Raw genomic sequence first — 26,820 nt, forward strand, 5'->3', positions numbered from 1 at the left:
CTCCCGCACTTCTGCCCTCACCCCTGCCCCTCCCTCCTGGAACCACGATAGAGTTCCCCTTGTCCTCACCTTTCACCCCACCAGTCTCCACATTCAACGGATCATCCTCCGCCATTTCCACCACCTCCAACGTGATCCCACCACCAAACGCATCTTCCCCTCCCCATCCCTTTCAGCATTCCATAGGGACCGCTCCCTCCGAGACACCCTAGTCCACTCCTCTATCACCCCTAGCACCCCTTCCCCTTCGCCCGGCACCTTCCCGTGCAAGTGCAGGAGAGGCAACATCTGCCCTTATACCTCCCCCCTTCCCACTGTCCAGGGCCCCAAACACCCCTTCCAGGTGAAACAGCGATTTACTTGTACTTCTTGCAATCTAGTATACTGTATTCGCTGCTCACGATGTGGTCTCCTCTACATTGGGGAGACCAAACGCAGATTGGGTGACCGCTCTGCGGAACACCTCCGTTCAGTCCGTAAGGGTGACCCCGAGCTTCCGGTCGCCTGTCATTTTAATTCACCGCTCCATTCCCACTCAGACCTCACTGTACTCGGGCTCTTGCATTGTTCCACGGAGGCTCACCGTAAACTCGAGGAACAGCACCTCATCTTCCGATTAGGCACTTTACAGCCTTCCGGACTCAATATCGAGTTCAACAATTTCAGATCATAACCTCGGCCCCCATTACATTTTTACTTATTTTTTATCCCCACCTTTGTTTTGGCCCTTGCCCCCACCCTTTTTTTTTTCTCTCTCCCACATGGCAGCTGTCTCTCATTCTGCCATCACATTTCACACCTAATCTAGAGCCGTCTTTTGTCTCCACTAGTCCTATCACCATCTCGTCTCGTTTTGAATACCTCTTAATGTCTCTTCATTTCTCTTTTGTTCTCTCCCAGCCTGGCCTTTCGATCTATTTCATTTCCTGTGCAGTTTCAGTCTTGACAAAGGGTTTGACCCGAAACGTTGATTCTATTTTCTCTCCACGGATGTTGCCTGGCCTGCTGAGCTTTTCCAGCATTTTCTGTTGTTATTTCGGATTTCCAGCATCTGCAGTATTTTACTATCGTGAGTGAGGGGGTATCTGCTATAGACAGACCTTGTCTGTACTTGCCCAGGGTCAGTGAGGGGGTATCTGCTATAGTCAGACCTTGTCTGTACCTGCCCCAGGGTGAGTGAGGGGGTATCTCTATAGACATACCTGGTCTGTACCTGCCCCAGGGTGAGTGAGGGGGTATCTCTATAGACATACCTGGTCTGTACCTGCCCCAGGTTACGTGAAAGCAAAATTTGTAACTTTACAAAGAATGTTGACTTGGCCTGTGCCCTGGGCAGGCCCAAGACCATCGCACACCGGAAGCACTCCGAGCCGATGTTGTTGTCGGACCAAAGCCTTGGACCTTCCTCCCCTGCCCCAGCCGAAAGTCCCCCGGTTTTCACCAGCTTACCGAATTCAATGAAAACGTAGGGCCTGGAGACAGTCGCCACCTTCTTGATGTACAGTTCGCTAAACTCCGCCTGCAGATCATCCAGAAAGGCGTAGGCCATCTTCTTGGAGTAGTTGCCCTCGCACAGCACCAGGTAGCAGACGCCTCGGTCTATCAGGTAGCTGCCAGCACACAGAAAGGTCCCATTAATACCTTCGTCAGCCACACGAAGGAGCTTAATACGTTGAAACGGCCTGACAGTTTGCACTATAATCGTTAATCGGACATCAGGCTTGACAGTTAATACTGTAATAAAGGGAACTGGGAATGATCTTTGTTACGTGAGGCAGGTTTTGGATAATCTGTGAGCCCGATCCTTTAAGACTAGGTGACAAACTGACTCACATGAAAGTGCCGGAAACACTCAGTAGGTCAGGCAGCACCTAGAGAGAGGGAGAAAGAGAGTTAGCGTCTCAGGTCGATGGCCCGTTGGCCTGAAACGTTAACGTTAATGTTTAAGAACATAAGAAATAGGAGCAGGAGTAGGCCAATCGGCCCCTCAAGCCTGCTCCACCATTCAATAAGATCATGGCTGATCTGATCCTAACCTCAAATCTTCTATCACTCTGCATCCACCCGAACCCATGTGATCTCCCGGGAGAGGCGAAAAACCAGATAAAGACCCAATGGCCAATTTGGGAGAAAAAAATCTGGGAAATTCCTCTCCGACCCATCTAGGCGATCGAAATTCTTCCAGGAGATCACTCTGTCCCTATATTTTCTACAGTACTTACTTTGTGTAAAGGCGATCTCCACCCCAGCCAGGAACAGGAATAAAACCATCTCCTGAAATCTAACACAGAATTAGAACACAGTAGGAGCAGAACCAGGCTACACGGCCCCTGGGCCCACTCCACTACCCACAGGGCCATGACCATTCCGAACCTAGACTCATGTCCAATTTCCTGCCCGCTCCCCGTAACCCTTAATTCCCTTTACTTCTAGGAAACTATCTATTTCTGTTTTAAATTTATTTAATGATGTAGCTTCCACAGCTTTCTGGGGCAGCAAATTCCACAGACCTACCACCCTCTGAGTGAAGAAGTTTCTCCTCATCTCAGTTTTGAAAGAGCAGCCCCTTATTCTACGATTATGCCCCCTAGTTCTAGTTTCACCCATCATTGGGAACATCCTCACCGCATCCACCCGATCAAGCCCCTTCACAATCTTATATGTTTCAATAAGATCGCCTCTCATTCTTCTGAACTCCAATGAGTAGAGTCCCAATCTGGCCTGCTGCGTGCTTCCAGAGCTTTCTGTTTTTAGTTCAGATTCTCAATATCGTGCGATTTTACCCATTGGTACCACTGTCAATGGGGACCCCAGTACCAACCAGGGTGTACACCCTGCCCCGGTGGGAGCTGTGGCCGCACACTGGACATTAAGCGATGGAGTCTGTGGGTGGTTACAGCCTATTATGAGATGGAATCTGTGGGTGAATATTGGGTATTATGGGATGGAGTCTGCGGGTGAATATTGGGTATTATGGGATGGAGTCTGTGGGTGAATATTGGGTATTATGGGATGGAGTCTGTGGCTGAGTTGGCCACAGATCAGTGAGGATAACCTCAGACTAGACTGTGATGACGCCGATGCTCGAGGCTCATACATAGAGGATGGAGGACTGCCAGCACACAGAACACAGAGTATGCGTAATAACAACAGAAAATGCTGAAAAAACTCAGCAGGCCAGGCAACATCCGTGGAGAGAGAAATAGAGTCAACGTTTCGAGTCAAAGTCTATGTCAAGACTATTTCCAGCATCTGCAGTATTTTGCTATCGTACAGTGTATGGGTCACTGCATTCACTTGATTCTGGCCATGCAGAAGCCCAAATTCTGCCATCTTACCAGGGCAAAAAGCTTGCTCAGCGGACCGAGGTGGAACCTGGATTGCACCTCAACCTAGGCTGCACTCACCCATCGAACCTCGTCCCTCCTGTACCCTAATTGGCACATAGAACGTCGTCCCTCCTGTACACTAAATCACCCATCAAACCCCATCCCTCCTGTACCCTAACTCACCCATCAAACCCCATCCCTCCTGGATCCTAACTCACCCATCGAACCCCATCCCTCCTGTACCCTAACTCACCGATCAAACTCCATCCCTCCTGTACCCTAACTCACCCATCAAACCCCATCCCTCCTGTATCCTAACTCACCCATCAAACCCCATCCCTCCTGTACCCTAACTCACCCATCAAACTCCATCCCTCCTGTACCCTAACTCACCCATCGAACCCCATCCCTCCTGTACCCTAACTCACCCATCAAACTCCATCCCTCCTGTACCCTAACTCACCCATCAAACCCCATCCCTCCTGTATCCTAACTCACACATCAAACCCCATCACTCCTGTACCGTAACTCACCCATCAAACTCCATCCCTCCTGTACCCTAACTCACCCATCGAACCCCATCCCTCCTGTACCCTAACTCACCGATCGAACCCCATGCCTCCTGTACCCTAACTCACCCATCAAACATCCTCCCTCCTGTAACCTAACTCACCCATCGAACCCCAACCCTCCTGTACCCTAACTCACCCATCAAACCTCATTCCTCCTGTACCCTAACTCACACATCAAACCTCATCCCTCCTGTACACTAACTCACACATCAAACCTCATCCCTCCTGTACCCTAACTCACCCATCAAACCCCATCCCTCCTGTACCCTAACTCACCCATCAAACCCCATCCCTCCTGTACCCTAACTCACCCATCAAACCCCATCCCTCCTGTACCCTAACTCACCCACCAAACCCCATCCCTCCTGTACCCTAACTCACCCATCAAACCCCATCCCTCCTGTACCCTAACTCACCCATCAAACCTCATCCCTCCTGTACCCTAACTCACCCATCCAACCCCATCCCTCCTGTACCCTAACTCACCCATCAAACCCCATCCCTCCTGTACCCTAACTCACCCATCAAACCCGATCCCTCCTGTACCCTAACTCACCCATCAAACCCCATCCCTCCTGTACCCTAACTCACCCATCGAACCCCATCCCTGCTGTACCCTAACTCACCCATCAAACCCCATCCCTCCTGTACCCTAACTCACCCATCAAACCCCATCCCTCCTGTAACCTAACTCACCCATCAAACTCCATCCCTCCTGTACCCTAACTCACCCATCAAACCCCATCCCTCCTGTACCCTAACTCACCCATCGAACCCCATCCCTCCTGTACCCTAACTCACCCATCAAACCCCATCCATCCTGTACCCTAACTCACCCATCAAACCCCATCCCTCCTGTACCCTAACTCACCCATCAAACCCCATCCCTCCTGTACCCTAACTCACCCATCAAACCCCATCCCTCCTGTACCGTAACTCACCCATCAAACCCCATCCCTCCTGTACCCTAACTCACCCATCAAACCCCATCCATCCTGTACCCTAACTCACCCATCAAACCCCATCCCTACTGTACCCTAACTCACCCATCAAACCCCATCCCTCCTGTACCCTAACTCACCCATCAAACCTCATCCGTCCTGTACCCTAACTCACCCATCGAACCCCATCCCTCCTGTACCCTAACTCCCCCATCAAACCCCATCCCTCCTGTACCCTAACTCACCCATCAAACCCCATCCCTCCTGTACCCTAACTCACCCATCAAACCCCATCCCTCCTGTACACTAACTCACCCATCAAACCCCATCCCTCCTGTACCCTAACTCACCCATCAAACCCCATCCCTCCTGTACCCTAACTCGCCCATCAAACCCCATCCCTCCTGTACCCTAACTCACCCATCAAACCCCATCCCTCCTGTACCCTAACTCACCCATCAAACCGCATCCCTCCTGTACCCTAACTCACCCATCAAACCCCATCCCTCCTGTACCCTAACTCACCCATCAAACCCCATCCCTCCTGTACCCTAACTCACCCATCGAACCCCATCCCTCCTGTACACTAACTCACCCATCAAACCTCATCCCTCCTGTACCCTAACTCACCCATCAAACCCCATCCCTCCTGTACCCTAACTCACCCATCAAACCCCATCCCTCCTGTACCCTAACTCACCCATCAAACCCCATCCCTCCTGTACCCTAACTCACCCATCAAACCCCATCCCTCCTGTATCCTAACTCACCCATCAAACCCCATCCCTCCTGTACCCTAACTCACCCATCGAACCCCATCCCTCCTGTACCCTAACTCACCCATCAAACACCATCCCTCCTGTACCCTAACTCACCCATCAAAACCCATCCCACCTGTACCCTAACTCACTCATCAAACCCCATCCCTCCTGTACCCTAACTGAACCATCAAACCCCATCCCTCCTGTACCCTAACTCACCCATTGAAGCTCATCCCTCCTGTACCCTAACTCACCCATCGAACCCCATCCCTCCTGTACCCTAACTCACCCATCAAACCCCATCCATCCTGTACCCTAACTCACCCATCAAACCCCATTCCTCCTGTACCCTAACTCACCCATCAAACCCCATTCCTCCTGTACCCTAACTCACCCATCGAACCCCATCCCTCCTGTACCCTAACTCACCCTTCGAACCCTATCCCTCCTGTACCCTAACTCACCCATCAAACCCCATTCCTCCTGTACCCTAACTCACCCATCGAACCCCATCCCTCCTGTACCCTAACTCACCCATCAAGCCCCATTCCTCCTGTGCCCTAACTCACCAATCAAACCCCATCCCTCCTGTACCCTAACTCACCCATCAAACCCCATCTCTCCTGTACCGTAACTCACCCATCAAACCCCATCCCTCCTGTACCCTAACTCACCCATCGAAACCCATCCCTCCTGTACCCTAACTCACCCATCAAACCCCATCCCTCCTGTACCCTAACTCACCCATCAAACCCCATCCCTCCTGTACCCTAACTCACCCATCAAACCCCATCCCTCCTGTACCCAAACTCACCCATCAAACCCCATCCCTCCTGTATCCTCACTCACCCATCAAACCTCATCCCTCCTGTACCTAACTCACCCATCAAACCCCATCCCTCCTGTTCCCTAACTCACCCATCAAACCCCATCCCTCCTGTACCCTAACTCACCCATCAAACCCCATCCCTCCTGTACCCTAACTCACCCATCAAACCTCATCCCTCCTGTACCTAACTCACCAATCAAACCCCATCCCTCCTGTTCCCTAACTCACCCATCAAACCCCATCCCTCCTGTACCCTAACTACCCATCAAACCCCATCACTCCTGTACCCTAACTCACCCATCAAATCCCATCCCTCCTGTACCCTAACTCACCCATCAAACCCCATCCCTCCTGTACCCTAACTCACCCATCAAACCCCATCCCTCCTGTACCCTAACTCACCCATCAAACCCCATCCCTCCTGTACCCTCACTCCCCCATCAAACCCCATCCCTCCTGTACCCGAATTCACCCATCAAACCCCATCCCTCCTGTACCCTAACTCACCCATCGAACCCCATCCCTCCTGTACCCTAACTCACCCATCGAAGCTCCTCCCTCCTGTACCCTAACTCACCCATCAAACCCAATCCCTCCTGTACCCTAACTCACCCATGAAACCCCATCCCTCCTGTACCCTAACTCACCCATCAAACCCAATCCCTCCTGCACCCTAACTCACCCATCAAACCCCATCCCTCCTGTACCCTAACTCACCCATCGAACCCCATCCCTCCTGTTCCCTAACTCACCCATCAAACCCCATCCCTCCTGTACCCTAACTCACCCATCGAACCCCATCCCTCCTGTACCCTAACTCACCCATCGAACCCCATCCCTCCTGTACCCTAACTCACCCATCGAACCCCATCCCTCCTGTACCCTAACTCACCCATCGAAGCTCATCGCTCCTGTTCCCTAACTCACCCATCAAACCTCATCCCTCCTGTACCCTAACTCACCCATCAAACCCCATCCCTCCTGTACCCTAACTCACCCATCAAACCCCATCCCTCCTGTACCCTAACTCACCCATCAAACCCCATCCCTCCTGTACCCTAACTCACCCATCGAACCCCATCCCTCCTGTACCCTCACTCACCCATCAAACCCCATCCTTCCTGTACCCTAACTCACCCATTGAAGCTCATCCCTCCTGTACCCTAATTCACCCATTGAAGCTCATCCCTCCTGTTCCCTAACTCACCCATCAAACCTCATCCCTCCTGTACCCTAACTCACCCATCAAACCCCATCCCTCCTGTACCCTAACTCACCCATCAAACCCCATCCCTCCTGTACCCTAACTCACCCATCAAACCCCATCCCTCCTGTACCATAACTCACCCATCAAACCCCATCCCTCCTGTACCCTAACTCACCCATCAAACCCCATCCCTCCTGTACCCTAACTCACCCATCAAACCCCACCCCTCCTGTACCCTAACTCACCCATCAAACCCCATCCCTCCTGTACCCTAACTCACCCATCAAACCCCATCCCTCCTGTACCCTAACTCAACCATCGAACCCCATCCCTCCTGTACCCTAACTCACCCATCAAACCCCATCCCTCCTGTACCCTAACTCAACCATCGAACCCCATCCCTCCTGTACCCTAACTCACCCATCAAACCCCATCCCTCCTGTACCCTAACTCACCCATTGAACCTCATCTCTCCTGTACCCTAACTCACCCATCGAACCCTGTTATAAATCTCCTTATCATCAAGAAACTACTCATGAAATAACGCTGGATGGCCAGCTGGTGGCGCCGTCCAAGGAGTGTAAATATTCGGGCGTGGGCTCAGCTTGCCAGGGACATTTTTTAAGACAGGAACTAGTGAAGTAGAACTAGACTTCCATGTTCTGAAACAAGTTGATTAACGCCTTGCTTTATGCTCAAACCAAGTGCGGTGAGTTTTATTACGTCAATTTAATCAACTTGATATCGACTCCACGCTTTGGGTGATTTCGGGAACAGCCAGCTACGACTCGAACCGTAGAAGGGAACTCAGACAAGTAATCGATCCATCATGGAGAAACTACTCAGCCCCGCCCATCTCGACCTGGACCCAAATTCACTTGCAGCTGCTAAGGTATGGAAACACTGGTATCGTACCTTTAGCAACTGCCTTGAGGAATGTGGTGAGAATGTTCCTAACAAGTTAAGAATGCTTGCTAATTATGTATCCCCTCATGTGTTTGATTATATCGAAGACTGCGTAGACTATGACGCCGCTATCCAAATACTACTGCAGCTATATGTCAAGTCCCCAAATGAAATTTTTGCTCAGCATCTACTGGCCACAACTCGACAACAACCCGGGGAATTACTTGACGAATTCCTTCAGAAACTTTGCAGGCTCAGCAAGGATTGTAATCTTAAAGCTGTTATAGCTGAGCAGTGCCAGGAGGAGTTAATTCGTGATTCCTTTATTAATGGGATTGCGTCTCCCTTCATATGTCAGCATCTGTTGGAGAATAAAACCCTCAAGTTACAGGCTGCCTATGACCAGGCATGTTCTCTGGACTTAGCAAAGAAGAATGCAGATACCTATCTTTCACCACATGCACGGGCTGCTGCTATCACTTTTAGTGACTCTTTCGATAGGCCTCGGGCGGAAGCCCTCACAGATGACGACTCCAACCTGGCTGATGACAACCCTACCCTAGAAACCTACACTGATGACGACCCCGCCCTAGCGGCATCTTGGCAATCTGGAAGGAAGTGTTTCTTCTGTGGCGGTGCGTTCCATTATAGGAAATTTTGTCCTGCTCGTAACGCAACCTGCAATCATTGCAGCAAGAAAGGTCACTTTTCTAAGGTATGCCAGTCAAGAGCCGCTGTTTATAAGAAAGGCCACTTTTCTAAGGTAGACTGGTCGAGAGCTCCTGTTAGTTTTGCAGCTGCTATCTATAAAACTGCTCCTCCCCCAAGAGCCACTACTAAGGTTACAGCTGCAATCTATATAACTGCTCCTCCCCCAAGAACCACTACTAAGGTTACAGCTATCAAGGGTAAAACTGCCCCTCCTCCCATCACAGCTGTTTTCCCCCAAAGTCTGTCCCATGCAGCCACGAAGGTTTCGGTAAATGGACACATTTTGAGTGCACTAATCGACTCATGCAGCTCTGACAGCTTCATTAGTGAGCGGGCTGTCAGTAAGTTAAAACTGCGTATATACCCCTCGGACAGGGAAATTGCAATGGCTCTGACGACATTGACCACCAATTCTTCTGGCTTTTGTCTTGTCGACCTTATTCTCAATGGCCGCACTTATTTCTCCACCCGGCTCGGGGTGCTCAAGAACCTATGCAGTGATGTACTCCTGGGACAGGATTCCCAGAAACAACACAAAAGACTCACTTTCGAGTTTGGAGGGTGAAAGCCGGAGCTTACTATTTCCAAAGTACCGTTTTGTGCGCTTTCAGCGGCTTCGCTCGACGAGCCCTCCTTGTTTGCCAATCTTTCCCCCCAATGTAAGCCCATAGTCACTAAATCACGACGTTTCAGCCAAGATGATCGATCCTTTATCGAGGCAGAAGTCTCTCGCCTTCTAGCTGACGGTATCATTGAGCCATGTTCATCTTCCTGGCGGGCTCAAGTCGTCGTTGTCAAAAATCCTCTGAAGCAACACAAGAAACATCTTTGCATCGATTACTCGCAAACTATTAACCAGTATACCGACCTGGATGCCTACCCACTACCACGCATCGATGACATGGTCAATAACCTTGCTAACTACAAGGTATTTTCAACCTTTGATTTAAAGAGCGCATATCATCAAGTACCGTTAAAGGACTCTGACAAAAAGTATACGCCTTTGAAGCCAATGGTCGGCTTTACCAGTTTTGTCTCCTTCCATTTGGGGTCACTAATGGGGTGGCCGTCTTTCAATGGGCAATGGATAGCCTAGTCAAACAGGAGAATTTAACGGACACTTTTCCATATCTGGATAATATCACCATTGCTGGTCATGACCAGAAGGAGCATGATGCCAATCTCCAGAAATTTTTTGACGTTCTCCGTCGTCGCAACTTAACCTTAAATGAGTCCAAATCTGTGAAATCAGTACCATCAGTCAACATCCTTGGCTACTGGGTGGGCAACGGTGTCATCAAACCAGATCCGGAGCGACTTCGTCCGCTTCAGGAGCTCCCTCCCCCTACGAATCTCGGCTCTCTTCGTCGGGCACTCGGCATGTTCGCCTATTATGCAAAATGGATACCCCACTTCTCCGACAAGATCCAGCCCCTGCTTCACGCAAAGTCATTTCCATTGGAGGCAACGGCCATTTTGGCTTTCAACCTCCTCAAGCAACAACTGGAAAAAGCCACGCGTCGTTCCATTGATGAAAATCTTCCTTTCGTGGTCGAGTGCGACGCATCGGATGTGGCGATCTCTGCTACCTTGAATCAAGGTGGTCGACCCGTTGCATTTCTGTCCAGAACTTTGCAGGGTAGCGAACTCCATTATCCTCCTGTCGAGAAGGAGGCTACGGCCATCATCGAAGCTGTACGTAAATGGAGTCATTTTCTCGCTCATCGCCATTTCACACTTATAACCGATCAGCGCTCCGTGGCCTTTATGCTGGATAACCGGAAACACACTAAGATCAAGAATAACAAAATACAACTCTGGAGGATGGAATTGGCCGCCTTTGGAGACACCATACATTATTGACGTGGCAAAGAGAATGTGGCCCCGGATACCCTCACGTGGGCATTCTGCTCTTCTATGTCAACATCGACTCTTGTGGATCTTCATGCTGACTTATGCCATCCTGGCGTTACCCGTATGTTGCACTTTGTGCGATCTAAAAATCTCCCATTTTCTATGGAAGATGTGAAAAGGATATGCTCCTCCTGTAGAATTTGTGCGGAATTAAAACTGCAATTCTTCCATCCATTGGATGGCTCGCTCATACACGCTATGCAGCCTATGCAGCGACTCAGCATTGACTTTAAAGGGCCATTGCCTTCCTCAACGTGAAACACCTACTTACTCACTATGGTGGATGAATATTCACGCTTTCCCTTTGCTTTCCCCTGTCTCAATATGCTTACTTCCACAGTGATCAAATGCCCTGATCAAGTCTTTTCCCTTTGCGGTACGGCCAATTTCATCCACTCTGATCGGGGTCCCTCCTTCATGTCAAGCGAACTCAAAAGTTATCTCTCCCAACGGGGAATCGCCACAAGTAAAACAACACCATACCATCCCATCGGTAACGGACAGGTTGAGAGATACAACGCTATCATTTGGAACGCTGTTCGTCTTGCGCTGAGGTCATGCAACCTACCAGACCCCTGACGTGTTGCATTCCAGCAGGTCTCTCCTTTCTACGTCCACCAATGTCACACCTCATGAGCGATTCTTCAGCTTCCTGCGTCACTCCACCCATGGGACGTCTCTACCATCATGGTTGGCAGCTCCCGGCCCCGTGCTGCTCCGAAGATTCGTCCGATCGTCTAAAAACGATCCTCTTGTTGATGAGATAGAACTCACGGACGTCAATCCCAAGTACGCGCACGTGCGGTACCCTGATGGCCAGGAGTCCACCGTTTCGCTCCGGGACCTGGTTTCCTGTCCAGCCGGTTCCATGGACCCAACTGATAGAGGGAACCACGGGGATGATGCCGACACTCTGCGCACCCCCGAAGATGACGCCCTACCTGGGACATCGAGAGATCTGCCAGCTGCGCCACCGGATCCATTCGGGGAGCCGAGCGCTCCCCGTGGGATGGCCAACCGAGGCCAGAATGCTGGTCAATCCCCGGCTATCAAACAGGATGAAGCCAGTTCTGCACCTGTGGGGACCCGCAACCGGAATCACGATCTCCCCAGCCTCCCTCGGGCCGATCAGAGCAACATGGGCCCTGTCAATCCACCGGTACGGATCAAGCGGCCCAGGGACTAAGACACGGGCCGGGGAGACATGCCTTCTAGCCATAAACAAAAATCTAAACGACAGCGGCTATTCGTGGTCCGCCTAAACCGTTAAGAGGAAGTCGTCGGAATTCCAAATCTTTTAGGCAGGAAAAATGTTATAAATCTCATCATCATCAAGAAACTACTCATGAAATAACGCTGGATGGCCAGCTGGTGGCGCCGTCCAAGGAGTATAAATACTCGGGCGTGGGCTCAGCTTGCCAGGGACATTTTGTAAGACAGGAACTAGTGAAGTACAACTAGACCTTCATATTCTGAAACAAGTTGATTGGAGCCTTGCTTTATACTCAAACCAAGTGCGTAGTGAGTTTTATTACGTCAAACCCCATCCCTCCTGTACCCGAACTCACCCATCAAACCCCATCCCTCCTGTACCCTAACTCACCCGTCAAACCCCATCCCTCCTGTACCCGAACTCACCCATCAAACCCCATCCCTCCTGTACCCTAACTCACCCGTCAAACCCCATCCCTCCTGTACCCGAACTCACCCATCAAACCCCATCCCTCCTGTAGCCGAACTCACCCATCAAACCCCATCCCTCCTGTACCCTAACTCACCCGTCAAACCCCATCCCTCCTGTACCCGAACTCACCCATCAAACCCCATCCCTCCTGTACCCTAACTCACCCATCAAACCCCATCCCTCCTGTACCCTAACTCACCCATCAAACCTCATCCCTCCTGTACCCTAACTCACCCATCAAACCCCATCCCTCCTGTACCCTAACTCACCCATCAAACCCCATCCCTCCTGTACCCTAACTCACCATTCAAACACCATCCCTCCTGTACCCTAACTCACCCATCAAACCCCATCCCTCCTGTACCCTAACTCACCCATCAAACCCCATCCCTCCTGTACCCTAACTCACCCATCAAACCCCATCGCTCCTGTACCCTAACTCACCCATCAAACCCCATCCCTCCTGTACCCTAACTCACCCATCAAACCCATCCCTCCTGTACCCTAACTCACCCATCAAACCCCATCCCTCCTGTACCCTAACTCACCCATCAAACCCCATCCCTCCTGTACCCTAACTCACCCATCAAACCCCATCCCTCCTGTACCCTAACTCACCCATCAAACCCATCCCTCCTGTACCCTAACTCACCCATCAAACCCCATCCCTCCTGTACCCTAACTCACCCATCAAACCCCATCCCTCCTGTACCCTAACTCACCCATCAAACACCATCCCTCCTGTACCCTAACTCACCCATCGACCCCATCCCTCCTGTACCCTAACTCACCCATCAAACCCCATCCCTCCTGTACCCTAACTCACCCATCAAACCCCATCCCTCCTGTACCCTAACTCACCCATCGAACCCCATCCCTCCTGTTCCCTAACTCACCCATCAAACCCTATCCCTCCTGTACCCTAACTCACTCATCAAACCCCATCCCTCCTGTACCTTAACTCACCCATCGAACCTCATCCCTCCTGTACCCTAACTCACCCATCAAACCCCATCCCTCCTGTACCCTAACTCACTGTGGTGATTATTCTTTATGTTTAGTAAGAAGTATTGTGATTGGTTGTTTGTTTCCTGCCTTGGGATATATGCTGTAATCTCATTGGTAGTTGATATCATGTGATTTGTGGTGGCCATCTTAAATTCAGTTCTTTCCAGCCTTTAGTTGGGACTGGGTGTTGAAGATGTGCTACAGGATTTTTAAGTTAATAAAGCCTAGATTAGAAAGGCAAATCTATTCTTTATTTCAATTTATTAACTTTATGTCAGAATGGAGTGATATCTTCAACCAGAACGATTCAATGCTGAACTTAATTCTGCAGGAGTGGATGATAAATGGAAACATTGGTATTGTACATTTAAAAACTTTTTGGGTGTGTTGGATCAAGAGTCTCTAAATAAGCTGAATATGCTGATCAACTACATTGCTCCGGATGTGTATAAGTATATTTTGGACTGTAAAACTTACGAAGTGGCTATTTCTACATTGGAAAAGATTTTTGTTAAACCAAAGAATGAGGTATTTGCACGTCACCTTCTATCTGCCCGTAGGCAGCAGGTGGGAGAATCTTTGGATACTTATTTACAAGCACTTCGGTGCCTTAGTGTTAACTGTAGTTATAAGGCCGTGACAGCTGAAGAATGTAAGGAAGAATCGGTATGGGATGCTTTTATTAATGGATTACTGTCTAGATCAATTCGTCAGCGGTTGTTAGAAAATAAGACTTTGGATCTTAAGAGTGCTTTTGAGCAAGCTTCTACATTGGATGTGGCTCAGAGAAGTTCGGATTCTTATGCTCTTTTTAATTGGCCTGTGACTGTGGTTTCGGCAGTTCCGGATGAAAAGGAATTATGTGGACTTAATAGGAGTGGTTTACTAGATTCTGAAACAGTTTCTACTTCAGCGGCTGTTGCCTCTAGGATTCAGAAGCGTTATTTTTGTGGGAACGTCCGGCACCCTCGTCTGAAGTGTCCTGCTCGGGAGGCTGTGTGTAGTAAATGCGGCAAGAGAGGTCATTACGCACGTGTGTGTAAATCATCAGGTTCAATTACCTCCTCTGTGACTATTCAGCCTTTAGATAGGGCGTTTATTGCATCAATTTCTGCTGCATTTGCTCATGGCCTAAACAAAGCTATAGTTACAGCCCAAGTTAATGGGTTGGAAATGAAGGCCCTTATAGATACGGGCAGTACCGAGAGTTTTATAAGTCTTCAGTTTGCAAAGGAGAAGCATTTGAAAATTTCGCCTGTTTCCTATCAGGTGTGTATGGCTCAGACGACTCTCACTTCACAAGTAGCTGGTTGTTGCCTTGTGAAATTGATTCTTCTAGGTAATACGTATACTGATATACGCCTATCTGTTTTGCCTAATCTCTGTGCGGATATTTTGATTGGTCATGATGTGCTTCAGTTACACGAGTCTCTCAGTCTTTCATTTGGCGGGACTAAGCCACCTTTATCTATTTGTGGATTAACATCTTTATCCATTTCTCCATTATCACTTTTTTCCAATTTGATGCCGGATTGTAAGCCAATTGCTACCAAGTCAAGAAGGTATAGCAGTCAGGATAGAGAATTTATTAATTCTGAAGTTCAACGTCTCTTATTGGAAGGAATCATTGAACCTAGTTGTTCGCCTTGGCGGGCACAGGTAGTTGTCACGACTAACGAGAGACATAAGAAACGAATGGTGATAGACTATTCCCAAACTATTAATAGGTATACTCAATTAGATGCGTACCCTTTGCCTAAGATTGATGAGCTTATCAATAAAGTATCTCAGTATAAGGTTTTTAGCACTATTGACCTAAAGAGTGCTTATCATCAGATTCCTATTGTTAAGAAGGATCAACCATATACGGCCTTTGAGGCTGGTGGAAAGCTGTATCAGTTTTGCCGAATACCATTTGGTGTTACTAATGGTGTTGCTTGTTTTCAACGGGCAATGGATGCTTTTATAAGTGATAACTCTCTCTCTGACACCTTTTCATACTTAGATGACATCACGGTGTGTGGCAAATCAAGGGTGGAGCATGATTCTAATTTAGAAAGATTCCTTCAAGCTGCGGAAAAAGTTGGTTTAACTTTCAATAAAGAAAAGTGTACCTTTTCGACCACTGAGGTAAATCTACTGGGGTACATTATCTCGGGAAACAAGATTAAACCAGACCCAGAACGTCTGCGACCATTGATTGATTTACCTTGTCCTACTAATTCTAAGGCTTTGCAACGAGTTGTTGGACTGTTTTCTTATTATTCTAATTGGATTGCAAATTTTTCACAGAAGATCCGGCCTCTTATTTGGGTTACGACATATCCTCTATCATGGGAGGCCAGGACGTGTTTTGATAATTTTAAAAAGGATATCCTTGGAGCAGTTGTGCATTCTATTGATGAGCAGGTTCCTTTTGTGATTGAGACGGACGCTTCTGATTTTGCAATTGGGGCTACTCTGAACCAAAATGGAAGACCTGTGGCCTTTTTCTCACGTACCTTGAACAATAGTGAAAAAAAGCATTCTTCAATAGAGAAAGAGGCGTATGCAATAGTAGAAGCACTGCGTAAATGGAGACATTATTTATCGGGGCGACATTTTACGTTGGTAACTGATCAAAAGTCTGTGCCCTTTATGTTTGATGTCAAACATTTAGGAAAGATTAAGAATGATAAAATAATGAGGTGGAGGATTGAGTTGGCATGTTACCATTTTGATATAGTTTATCGTCCGGGGAAGGATAATGTTGCTGCTGATGCGCTGTCGAGGGCTTATTGTTCTGTGATTCACGGAGATATGCTTATTAATCTTCGCAATGCCTTATGCCATCCTGGGGTTACGAGGATGATACACTTCGTATGCAGTAAGAATTTGCCCTTTTCAGTTGAAGACGTCAAGCGGATGACTTCATCATGTTCTATCTGTGCTCGGTGTAAACCGAATTTCTTTAAGCCTCAACGAGCTCATCTTATAAAGGCTACTTCTCCTTTTGAACGGTTGAGCGTCGATTTCAAGGGGCCTCTTCCTTCAACTACTCAAAACCGATATATATTTACTGTTGTGGATGAGTTTTCAAGGTTCCCTTTTGCTTTTCCTTGCGCAGATGTATCAGCTGCTACAGTTATCAAATGTCTGACTCAACTTTTTGTCATCTTTGGGATGCCTGCGTATATCCATTCAAATCAGGGAAGTTCTTTTATGTCTTCCCAGTTGAAGGAATACCTTCAGAGTCGGGGAATTTCTACTAGCAGAACGACCCCGTATAATCCCCAGGGTAATGGACAGTGCGAACGATACAATGGGGTGATCTGGAAGGCAGCTATGTTGGCTTTGACATCCCGGAACCTTAAGGATACACAGTGGGAAATGATACTGCCTGATGCCCTGCATTCCATTAGATCATTGCTTTCAACGGCTACTAATGTGACCCCCCATGAAAGGCTCTTTAACTATCCGCGGAGATCTACTACGGGATATTCGGTACCTTCATGGCTTATTATGCAGGGACCGGTGCTGCTTCGATGCCCTGTTAGATTGTCAAAATATGATCCTTTAGTGGAGGAGGTGGAGCTGTTGGAGGCAAATTCCCAATATGCTCATATTCGATTCCAAGATGGGAAAGAAAGTACCGTTTCAATTAAAGACTTGGCTCCTTGTGGTGGCCAGCCCTCTTCTGAGGATATTAACAATAGTCATGATTCAGATAATGTGGATGCTGTTACAGATACTAGGAATATTTCCAATCCGACTGCAGATAATTATACTTCTATTAGTCAGCCCTCGATGGATGTTCATGGCCGTCCCAGTTTACCTCCTGATGGGATTTCTAATCCGGAAACCGTTGCAAATCGGGATATGGATAGCTTTCCTGCAGAAGATACTTCTGTGTCTCCTGGTGTGGGAGGGCAAGGAATTTCACCAAGGTTGAGAAGGTCGACACGAACAAGATATCCGGTCGACCGATTGAAAATGGACTTTTAAATTGATAGTAATGTTTTAAAATTGTTGAAATATTATATTATATTGTTTTAGTTGAGAGATACTTAATACTTATGTGCAATGTTACTATTTGTTGTTGCTCACTTAGTATTGTGTCATGTTGACTAGATTTATTTTGTCTGTGCATAGTTTTAGTTGTAAATAATTAATTATAAATTGTAAAGGTTATTTAGGTTGGAGTATACTTTAAAAGGAGGGGTGAATGTGGTGATAATTCTTTATGTTTAGTAAGAAGTATTGTGATTGGTTGTTTGTATTCCTGCCTTGGGATATATGCTGTAATCTCATTGGTAGTTGATGTCATGTGATTTGTGGTGGCCATCTTAAATTCAGTTCTTTCCAGCCTTTAGTTGGGACTGGGTGTTGAAGATGTGCTACAGGATTTTTAAGTTAATAAAGCCTAGATTAGGAAGGCAAATCTATTCTTTATTTCACTCACCCATCAAACCCCATCCCTCCTGTACCCTAACTCACCCATCGAAGCCCATCTCTCCTGTACCCTAACTCATCCATCCAACCCCATCGCTCCTGCACCCTAACTCACCCATCAAACCCCATCCCTCCTGTACCCTAACTCACCCATCAAACCCCATCCCTCCTGTACCCTAACTCACCCATCAAACCCCATCCCTCCTGTACACTAACTCACCCATCAAACCCCATCCCTCCTGTACACTAACTCACCCATCGAACCCCATCCCTCCTGTACCCTAACTCACACATCGAAGCCCATCCCACCTGTACCCTAACTCACCCTTCGAAGCCCATCCCTCCTGTACCCTAACTCACCCATCAAACCCCATCCCTCCTGCACCCTAACTCACCCATCGAACCCCATCCCTCCTGTACCCTAACTCACCCATCAAACCCCATCCCTCCTGTACCCTAACTCACCCATCAAACCCCATCCCTCCTGTACCCTCACTCACCCATCAAACCCCATCCCTCCTGTACCCTAAGTCACCCATCAAACCCCATCCCTCCTGTACCCTAAATCACCCATCGAACCTCATCCCTCCTGTACCCTAACTCACCCATCAAACCCCAACCATCCTGTACCCTAACTCACCCATCAAACCTCCTCCCTCCTGTACCCTAACTCACCCATCAAACCCCATCCCTCCTGTACCCTAACTCACCCATCAAACCCCATCTATCCTGTACCCTAACTCACCCATCAAACCCCATCCCTCCTGTACCCTAACTCACCCATCAAACCCCATCCCTCCTGTACCCTAACTCACCCATCGAAACTCATCCCTCCTGTACCCTAACTCACCAATCAAACCCCATCCCTCCTGTACCCTAACTCACCCATCGAACCCCATCCCTCCTGTACCCTAACTCACCCATCAAACCCCATCCCTCCTGTACACTAACTCACCCATCAAACCCCATCCCTCCTGTACCCTAACTCACCCATCAAACCCCATCCCTCCTGTAACCTAACTCACCCATTAAACCCCATCCCTCCTGTACCCTAACTCACCCATCAAACCCCATCCCTCCTGTACCCTAACTCACCCATCAAACCCCATCCCTCCTGTAACCTAACTCACCCATTAAACCCCATCCCCCCTGTTCCCTAACTCACCCATCAAACCCCATCCCTCCTGTACCCTAACTCACCCATCAAACCCCATCCCTCCTGTACCCTATCTCACCCATCAAACCCCATCCCTCCTGTACCCTAACTCACCCATCAAACCCTATCCCTCCTGTACCCTAACTCTCTCATCAAACCCCATCTCTCCTGTACCCTAACTCACCCATCAAACCCCATCCCTCCTGTACCCTAACTCAGCCATCAAACCCCATCCCTCCTGTACCCTAACTCACCCTTCCAACCTCATCCCTCCTGTGCCCTAACTCACCCATCAAACCCCATCTCTCCTGTACCCTAACTCACCCATCGAACCCGATCCCTCCTGTACCCTAATTCACCCATCAAACCCCATCCCTCCTGTACCCTAACTCACCCATCGAACCCGATCCCTCCTGTACCCTAATTCACCCATCAAACCCCATCCCTCCTGTACCCTAACTCACCCATCAAACCCCATCCCTCCTGTACCCTAACTCACCCATCGAACCCCATCCCTCCTGTACCCTAACTCACCCATCAAACCCCATCCATCCTGTACCCTAACTCACCCATCAAACCCCATCCCTCCTGTACCCTAACTCACCCATCAAACCCCATCCCTCCTGTACCCTAACTCACCGATCAAACCCATCCCTCCTGTACCCTAACTCACCCATCCAACCCCATCCCTCCTGTACCCTAACTCACCCATCAAATCCCATCCCTTCTGTACCCTAACTCACCCATCCAACCCCATCCCTCCTGTACCCGAACTCACCCATCAAATCCCATCCCTTCTGTACCCTAACTCACCCATCGAACCCCATCCCTCCTGTACCCTAACTCACCCATCAAACCCCATTCCTCCTGTAACCTAACTCACCCATCGAAACCCATCTCTCCTGTACCCTAACTCACCCTTCGAAGCCCATCCCTCCTGTAACCTAACTCACCCATCGAAACCCTTCCCTCCTGTAACCTAACTTGCCCATCGAAGCCTATCCGTCCTGTACACTAACTCACCCATCAAACCCCATCCCTCCTGTACCCTTACTCACCCATCAAACCCCATCCCTCCTGTACCTGAACTCACCAATCAAACCCCATCCCTCCTGTACCCTAACTCACCATTCAAACCCCATCCCTCCTCTACCCTAACTCACCCATCAAACCCCATCCCTCCTGTACCCTAACTCACCCATCAAACCCCATCCCTCCTGTACCCTCACTCACCCATCAAACCGCATCCCTCCTGTACCCTAACTCACCCATCGAACTTCATCCCTCCTGTACCCTAACTCACCCATCGAAGCCCATCACTCCTGTACCCTAACTCACCCATCGAACTTCATCCCTCCTGTACCCTAACTCACCCATCAAACCCCATCCATCCTGTACCCTAACTCACCCATCAAACCCGATCCCTCCTGTGCCCTAACTCACCCATCAAACCCCATCCCTCCTGTATTCTAACTCACCCATCAAACCTCATCCCTCCTGTACCTTAACTCACCCATCAAACCCCATCCCTCCTGTACCCTAACTCACCCATCGAACCCCATCCCTCCTGTACCCAAACTCACCCATCGAACCCCATCCCTCCTGTACCCTAACTCACCCATCAAACCCCATCCCTCCATTACCCTAACTCACCCATCAAACCCCATCCCTCCTGTACCCTAACTCACCCATCAGACCCCATCCCTCCTGTACCCTAACTCACCCATCAAACCCTATCCCTCCTGTACCCTAACTCACTCATCAAACCCCATCCCTCCTGTACCCTAACTCACCCATCAAACCCCATCCCTCCTGTACCCTAACTCACCCATCGAACCCCATCCCTCCTGTACCCTAACTTACCCATCAAACCCCATTCCTCCTGTACCCTAACTCACCCATCAAACCCCATCCCTCCTGTACCCTAACTCACCCATCAAACCCCATTCCTCCTGTACCCTAACGCACCCATCAAACCCCATCCCTCCTGTACCCTAACTCACCCATCAAACCCCATCTCTCCTGTGCCCTAACTCACCGATCGAACCCCATCCCTCCTGTACCCTAACTCACCCATCAAACCCCATCCCTCCTGTACCCTAACTCACCCATCAAACCTCATCCCTCCTGTACCCTAACTCACCCATCGAACCCCATCCCTCCTGTACCCTAACTCACCCATCAAACCCCATCCCTCCTGGACCCTAACTCACCCATCAAACCCCATCCCTCCTGTACCCTAACTCACCCATCAAACCCCATTCCTCCTGTACCCTAACTCACCCATCAAACCCCATCCCTCCTGTACCCTAACTCACCCATCAAACCCCATCCCTCCTGTACCCTAACTCACCCATCAAACCCCATCCCTCCTGTACCCTAACTCACCAATCAAACCCCATCCCTCCTGTACCCTAACTCAACCATCAAACCCAATCCCTCCTGTAACCTAACTCACCCATCGAAACCCATCTCTCCTGTACCCTAACTCACCCATTGAAACCCATCCCTCCTGTACCCTTACTCACCCATCAAACCCCATCCCTCCTGTACCCTAACTCACCCATCGAAGCCCATCCCTTCTGTTGTGTATGTAATATGTGTGCTACTTTGAACCTATGGACAGGACTGCACTACTTGTAGGGCGTAGTGATACGCAGTACCACTCCTGGCCATAGCGGTATAAATAGTACTGTGGGTACTGATCTCCCCTCAGTTCCCGCCTGTGGGCATGAAGTAAAGACCTACGTGCAGTCCCTACCTCCAACCAGTAAAGACCTGTTTGAGTTATACGTTTAAGTCTTTGTGTTAATTGTTCAATACAATACACATACTTAACACTGGCGACGAGTCAGGTTCTTACCCTGCCGCAGTTATTCCACGGCGGTTGAAGAGAGGTTTCAAACCTCACCACTCACCACCCCACTGGAAGCGACAGGCATTAGGACCCTGAAGCCTCCATCAGCTTGTGAACCGGAGTAGAAGACAGGACTGGGGAAGAGAGAGGTACAGGGCGATAGCGATCGGGAGATAAGGGCTTTGGAGTGCGAGGCGCAGCCGGGCCATCGATCGCAAGCACTGATAAGGGCCGGGCCGCTTTCAAGTGCGAGGCGCAGCCGGGCCATCGATCGCATCCGCTGATAAGGGCCGCACTCGGGCGATCGCGGCGAAGATAAGGGCCGCACTCGGGGGCTGAAGGGAGACGGCGTCGGGGGACGGGTGAAGACCGCCAAGCGCGGGAAAACCGCCATTTTGTGGGCGGAGGACGACGGCAAGAGCGGGAAGCCGCCATCTTTGATAACAAGTAAAGAAAATAAAATCTGAGAAATTGCAAATCTACAATGCCTAAACACGGGAATATTAGCACCTTTGATAGTGACCTCGAAGATTGGGCCATATATGTTGAAAGAGTAAAAAATTATTGTCAGGCCAATAAAATTTGTGACCAAGATAAAGCTCTAACATTATTAAATTTAATGGGTGCGAAGACATACGGGCAATTGAAACACCTGTTATCACCAGATGAACCGGCGGATAAGACGTTCGATGAGATTGTTACTGTCCTGAAAGATCATCTAAACCCCACGCCACTGATGCTAGCGGAACGATTTAAATTTTACGACAGAAGGCAGCTACAGCATGAAAGCAATGCTGAATATTTGCTGGAATTGCGTAAATTAGCGAAATATTGCCAGTTTGGAACGGGACTGACAGATGCACTACGAGACAAATTTGTGTGTGGTTTATTTAAACAGGATACACAAAAGCGACTGCTCGAGGAGAATGAGCTGACGCTTGAGAAGGCGGTCACTATGGCAGCAGCACACGAAGCCGCAGCGAGAGGCACGGCAGTAATGCAGCTACGGTCACCGGAGCTCAGTGCACACAAATTGGGTGTGAGTTCTGGCAAATGTTATCGTTGTGGAAAGACAACGCATGATCAGAACCAGTGTTGGTTTAAAAACCAAGAATGCAGAACATGTGGTAAGCTTGGACATATAGCTAGAGTATGCAGGTCAGGGAAGAAGACCAGCAACAAGAAGTCACCGCAAGGGAAATACGCAAAGGTACACAAGGTGGCCGAACAGGAGTCCGATTCAGACGCTAGCAGTAATGAACTGGCTGGCTTAAGCAGTATTGAACTGGCTAGCTTAAGGGTACTCAACGTTGGTAAGGGTGCAGACCCCCAGACAATTTGGGTTACTCTTCAGATAGAAGGAGTCCAAGTAAAAATGGAATTGGACACTGGATCGGCATTGTCGGTCATGAATAAGAAAGATTACAGAAGGTTATTCCAACATATTCCCCTACAGGATACGGAGATTATATTGACAACCTACACGGGGCAGAGAGTGTACCCCATCGGGACAATAAAGGTTGCAGTGGCCAACAAGGGCGAAGGAAGTCAAATAATGGACTTATATGTGCTACCGGAGGGAGGTCCACCACTACTAGGCCGGGAGTGGTTTAGAAACATAAATATGGACTGGCATTCGCTAAAAGCCATAAAGAGTGAGAACTCGGTGCAGATAATCAGCCCAGACTCTAGAACTGATGATGGTAAGACCAACCCATGTGCAAAAGACAAAGTTTCAGCACAGAATTCCACTGAGCAACAACAACATAGTTTAACAGAGAATTCTGAGTCTGTCAAGTCTACTGATATGCACATTTTTGAGGGACACTGGGCTCGAACTCAACTCCATTTCAAACTACAACAGCAATTAGAACAAATGATTCGCCGTTTTGAGCAAGAGATGAATGAAATAAAAAAGTTCTTTGTTACAGAGTGGGAGAATCTGGAAAGGCAACAGAAGCAACTGATGGAGAAAATGGAGCAGGAGCACACCAACCATCTGCGCGAGGAGGCCGAACGAATCAAAGCTGATTCAGGTTCTGAAGGTGCGTGCCATAATCTGGTGTCAGAAGAGTTAACGGTCAGCCAACTCCTTCATATGCTGAGGGACAAGACTCTGAAATGGGAAAAACTTGAACACGAGCTGCGATCTTCAAAGGAAAAGGGTTCGGAGCTCTCAAAAGTCATTGAGATGGCTGATGTGACGGCACAGACTGAAACGACTGCAACAGAGCAGCCATTGGATGCCAAAAGTACGCTGACTCACGTCAATGTAGAACAACAGACCGCTGAAACAGCTGCTCCGGTAGAGGGATTGCATAGTCCGATCAATCAATCTCCAAAGGAAGTTGAAGTATTAAAATCACAAATGAGGTCACTAGTAAACGACTTGCTGAAAGCCCAGAAAAAGCTGGATGCAGAGGTACACATGAAGAAGTCTCTTCAGGAAAGATGTCTGGATTTGGAACAAGAGCTGGCTAACGTCCAGCTGGGTATGGAGGAAATAGACGACCCTCTCACTGGTCTAGCTCAGGACGACACCGAATATTACCATGACCTGGTGGACGACACCGAATATTACGATGTCCTGTCCTGCCCAGCTTGTAACTTCGACTCCCAAAGTGCAGAAATCATGGAGGAGCACCAAAAGTCTACGGAACATCGGGAGAAGCTGGCTCTACGACGGAAACAGGAGGAAGAGAAGGAGGAACTGCGCATGCAGCTGGCAGCTGTGGCAGCTGACAATGGAGCCCAGAGAGTCTCCAAGAAGCAGAAAAGGAAAAGTAAAAACAGAAGATGACCCATCTGAACCATTATCACCTCTACCAGATCACACACGTGGTCCCTCCGAACGGAGCCAAATCAGTTCGGAAGTTCAAGCTGTTAAATCCATGAAAGGACTATTGAATGAGTAACGTGAACCGACTACACCACAGAGATTGAATCTGTGAACTGTTTTCCGCAGAGACTGAATCTGTGATATGTTACGTTTGACATGAAGTTATCTATGTATCTATGTTATTCTGTTATGTAAACCTGAAGTTATATATGTATATATGTTATTACGTTATGTTAAATGGGGAGATGACTGTAAAGCTAAGAAGGGAGGAATGTTGTGTATGTAATATGTGTGCTACTTTGAACCTATGGACAGGACTGCACTACTTGTAGGGCGTAGTGATACGCAGTACCACTCCTGGCCATAGGGGTATAAATAGTACTGTGGGTACTGATCTCCCCTCAGTTCCCGCCTGTGGGCATGAAGTAAAGACCTACGTGCAGTCCCTACCTCCAACCAGTAAAGACCTGTTTGAGTTATACGTTTAAGTCTTTGTGTTAATTGTTCAATACAATACACATACTTAACACCTTCTGTACCCTAACTCACCCATCGAAGCCCATCCCTCCTGTACCCTAACTCACCCATCAAACCCCATCCCTCCTGTACCCTAACTCACCCATCAAACACCATCCCTCCTGTACCCTAACTCACCCATCGAAGCCCATCCCTCCTGTACCCTAACTCACCCATCAAACCCCATCCCTCCTGTACCCTAACTCACCCATCAAACACCATCCCTCCTGTACCCTAACTCACCCATCGAAGCCCATCCCTTCAATACATTAATTTACTCAAAGCCGCTTTAAAAGGAGTCACTGATGGCAGGGAACACCAGAGAGTTGAGGCAAACATTCAAACATTCACATGGCCGGCAAACCCGGATCACACGAATTGATAAACTGGGTCAGCGCCACGTACTGGAACATCAGGGATCCCGTCTCCAGGGTGCAGCGTGTCGGAGAATTTTCCGTCAGCTTTCGGAAGAGCTGTTTGGCCTGGTTTTGATATTCTTGTAGATTCCGGCCCGACTGCAACAAAGAACATCAGTCTGAGTTAACACATTGACCTAAAGTGGTGGCTTATTTTTTAAATGTTGTCCTTATGAAGCTGAACCTTCTCATTTCAGAGACCCAGTGTCAGTGTAAAGTAATCCCAGGGCAGGTACAGCACGGGTTAGATACAGAGTAAAGCCCCCTCTACACTGTCCCATCAAACACTCCCAGGGCAGGTACAGCACGGGTTAGATACAGAGTAAAGCTCCCTCTACACTGTCCCATCAAACACTCCCCGGGCAGGTACAGCACGGATTAGATACAGAGTAAAGCTCGCTCTACACTGTCCCATTAAACACTCCCAGGGCAGGTACAGCATGGATTAGATACAGAGTAAAGCTCCCTCTACACTGTCCCATCAAACATTCCCAGGTCAGGTACAGCACGGATTAGATACAGAGTAAAGCTCGCTCTACACTGTCCCATTAAACACTCCCAGGGCAGGTACAGCATGGATTAGATATAGAGTAAAGCTCCCTCTACACTGTCCCATCAAACACTCCCAGGGCAGGTACAGCACGGATTAGATACAGAGTAAAGCTCCCTCTACACTGTCCCATCAAACAGTCCCAGGTCAGGTACATCACGGGTTAGATACAGAGTAAAGCTCCCTCTACACT

General features: G+C 48.9%; 2 protein-coding genes across 3 annotated transcripts in view; both read right to left on the reverse strand.

Annotated features, from left to right (window-relative positions):
- LOC147095799 (zinc-binding protein A33-like) overlaps positions 1-26,820 on the reverse strand; it is a 198,380-nt gene that overhangs the window by 95,538 nt on the left and 76,022 nt on the right. The gene's annotated exons all lie outside the window — the stretch shown is intronic.
- Positions 1-26,820, reverse strand: part of LOC147095800 (vesicle-trafficking protein SEC22b-like) — a 523,236-nt gene that overhangs the window by 12,557 nt on the left and 483,859 nt on the right. For both annotated transcript variants that reach the window (XM_085974807.1, XM_085974808.1), the window contains exons 2-3: positions 26,067-26,176; positions 1,450-1,610 (exon numbers count right to left, since the gene is read on the reverse strand). In XM_085974807.1, coding sequence (XP_085830933.1) covers positions 1,450-1,610; positions 26,067-26,176 — 271 coding nt within the window. The remainder of the gene's footprint in view (positions 1-1,449; positions 1,611-26,066; positions 26,177-26,820) is intronic.

Source organism: Somniosus microcephalus, unplaced genomic scaffold (assembly GCF_052327205.1).
Source record: "Somniosus microcephalus isolate GS21.2 unplaced genomic scaffold, FLI_Smic_1.0 unresolved_chr1, whole genome shotgun sequence".
Lineage (NCBI taxonomy): Eukaryota > Metazoa > Chordata > Chondrichthyes > Squaliformes > Somniosidae > Somniosus > Somniosus microcephalus.